This window comes from Apteryx rowi, unplaced genomic scaffold (assembly GCF_003343035.1).
Source record: "Apteryx rowi isolate R43461 unplaced genomic scaffold, aptRow1 scaffold_825, whole genome shotgun sequence".
Classification (NCBI taxonomy): Eukaryota; Metazoa; Chordata; class Aves; order Apterygiformes; family Apterygidae; genus Apteryx; species Apteryx rowi.
The window spans coordinates 42,804-44,287 of record NW_020451122.1 but is presented as its reverse complement, the minus strand read 5'-3'; the positions used below and the strand labels follow the sequence as shown (position 1 = coordinate 44,287).

Sequence of the window (1,484 nt, the reverse complement as noted above, 5' to 3'; positions counted from 1 at the left end):
GAGTGGGGACCTTTCCCCGCCCCGGGAAAGGGGGGGGGGGCAGGTGATTTTGGGTCAGGGGAGCGTTTCCCGAGCGTCTCCCGTGCGTCCGCAGCCACGACGAAGCGGAGAAGCGCCTGCCCAAGAGCTCCCTCGTCGTCCTCTCCAAGTACGAGCCGGTGCTGAAGTGGACGAAGGACTGCGACAACATGCTCTACCAGGGGCTGGTGGAGATCCTCATCCCCGACGTCCTCCGGCCCATCCCCAGTGAGCGTCCGCCCGCTTCCCACCTTCCCGCCCAGCCGGCACCGCTGCCGCCGCTCCGGCAGCCAGCCGCCCGCCGCCGGCTCACCGTCCCCCCCTCCAATCCGCGCAGGTGCCTTGACGCAAGCGATCCGCAACTTCGCCAAGAGTTTGGAGAGCTGGTTAACGAACGCCATGATGAACATCCCCGAGGAGATGGTCCGCGTGAAGGTGAGGTCGGGATCGCCGCGGCGGCACGGACAGACGGATGGATGGACGGATGGAGGACGGGGGGGAAGCGGCGATGCTGACGCCCCCCCTCCGGCACCCCCACCCCGCTCGCAGGTGGCGGCAGCAAGTGCCTTTGCCCAGACGCTGCGGCGCTACACCTCCCTCAACCACCTGGCGCAGGCGGCGCGCGCCGTGCTCCAGAACACGGCCCAGATCAACCAGATGCTCAGCGACCTCAACCGCGTCGACTTCGCCAACGTCCAGGTAGCGCCGCCGGCCGTGCCCTTCCCCTACCGCCGTCGCCGCGCGGGGTTGGAGGTGACCGCGGCGGTGGGGGGGGGGATCTCTGACGGCGACGGTCCCTCCGGCGCGGCAGGAGCAGGCGTCGTGGGTGTGCCGCTGCGAGGACCGCGTGGTGCAGCGGCTGGAGCAGGACTTCAAGATGACGCTGCAGCAGCAGAACTCGCTGGAGCAGTGGGCCGCCTGGCTCGACGGCGTCGTCACCCAGGTCCTCAAGCCCTACCAGGGCAGCCACGGCTTCCCCAAGGCCGCCAAGCTCTTCCTCCTCAAGTGGTCCTTCTACAGGTGCGTGTCCGTGCGTCCGTCTGTGGTTTGGGGGGGGGGTCCCGGGGGTGGCGCCGCCGCCGCCGTGGTGACGTCCCCCCCCGCCATCCCCGTCTCCCGCAGCTCCATGGTCATCCGCGACCTCACCCTGCGCAGCGCCGCCAGCTTCGGCTCCTTCCACCTCATCCGGCTGCTCTACGACGAGTACATGTACTACCTGGTGGAGCACCGCGTGGCCCAGGCCAAGGGCGAGACCCCCATCGCCGTCATGGGCGAGGTGGGGGGCGCTGGGGGGCGCCGGGGGGGCGGCTGGGACCCCCCCCCTCCCCGGGGACGGGACGGGTTCACCCCTGGGATGGGGACTGGGCTCGTGGGGGGCTCCCATGGGGCAGGGGGTGGCTCTGGGGAGGCTTCTGGGACCCCCTGGGACGGGGACTGGGCTCGTGGGGGGACCCCATGGGGCAGGG

At 71.0% G+C, this 1,484-nt stretch overlaps 1 protein-coding gene across 1 annotated transcript in view; it reads left to right on the top strand.

Moving 5' to 3' along the window:
- The first annotated feature begins 60 nt into the window (after nucleotides 1–60).
- The window catches only part of LOC112977366 (MHC class II regulatory factor RFX1-like), a 4,628-nt gene continuing 3,204 nt past the window's right edge, over nucleotides 61–1,484 (top strand). Inside the window, exons 1-5 of the mRNA XM_026089658.1 lie at nucleotides 61–246; nucleotides 356–453; nucleotides 568–717; nucleotides 830–1,038; nucleotides 1,141–1,311. Coding sequence (XP_025945443.1) covers nucleotides 189–246; nucleotides 356–453; nucleotides 568–717; nucleotides 830–1,038; nucleotides 1,141–1,311 — 686 coding nt within the window. The 5' untranslated portion in view covers nucleotides 61–188. The remainder of the gene's footprint in view (nucleotides 247–355; nucleotides 454–567; nucleotides 718–829; nucleotides 1,039–1,140; nucleotides 1,312–1,484) is intronic.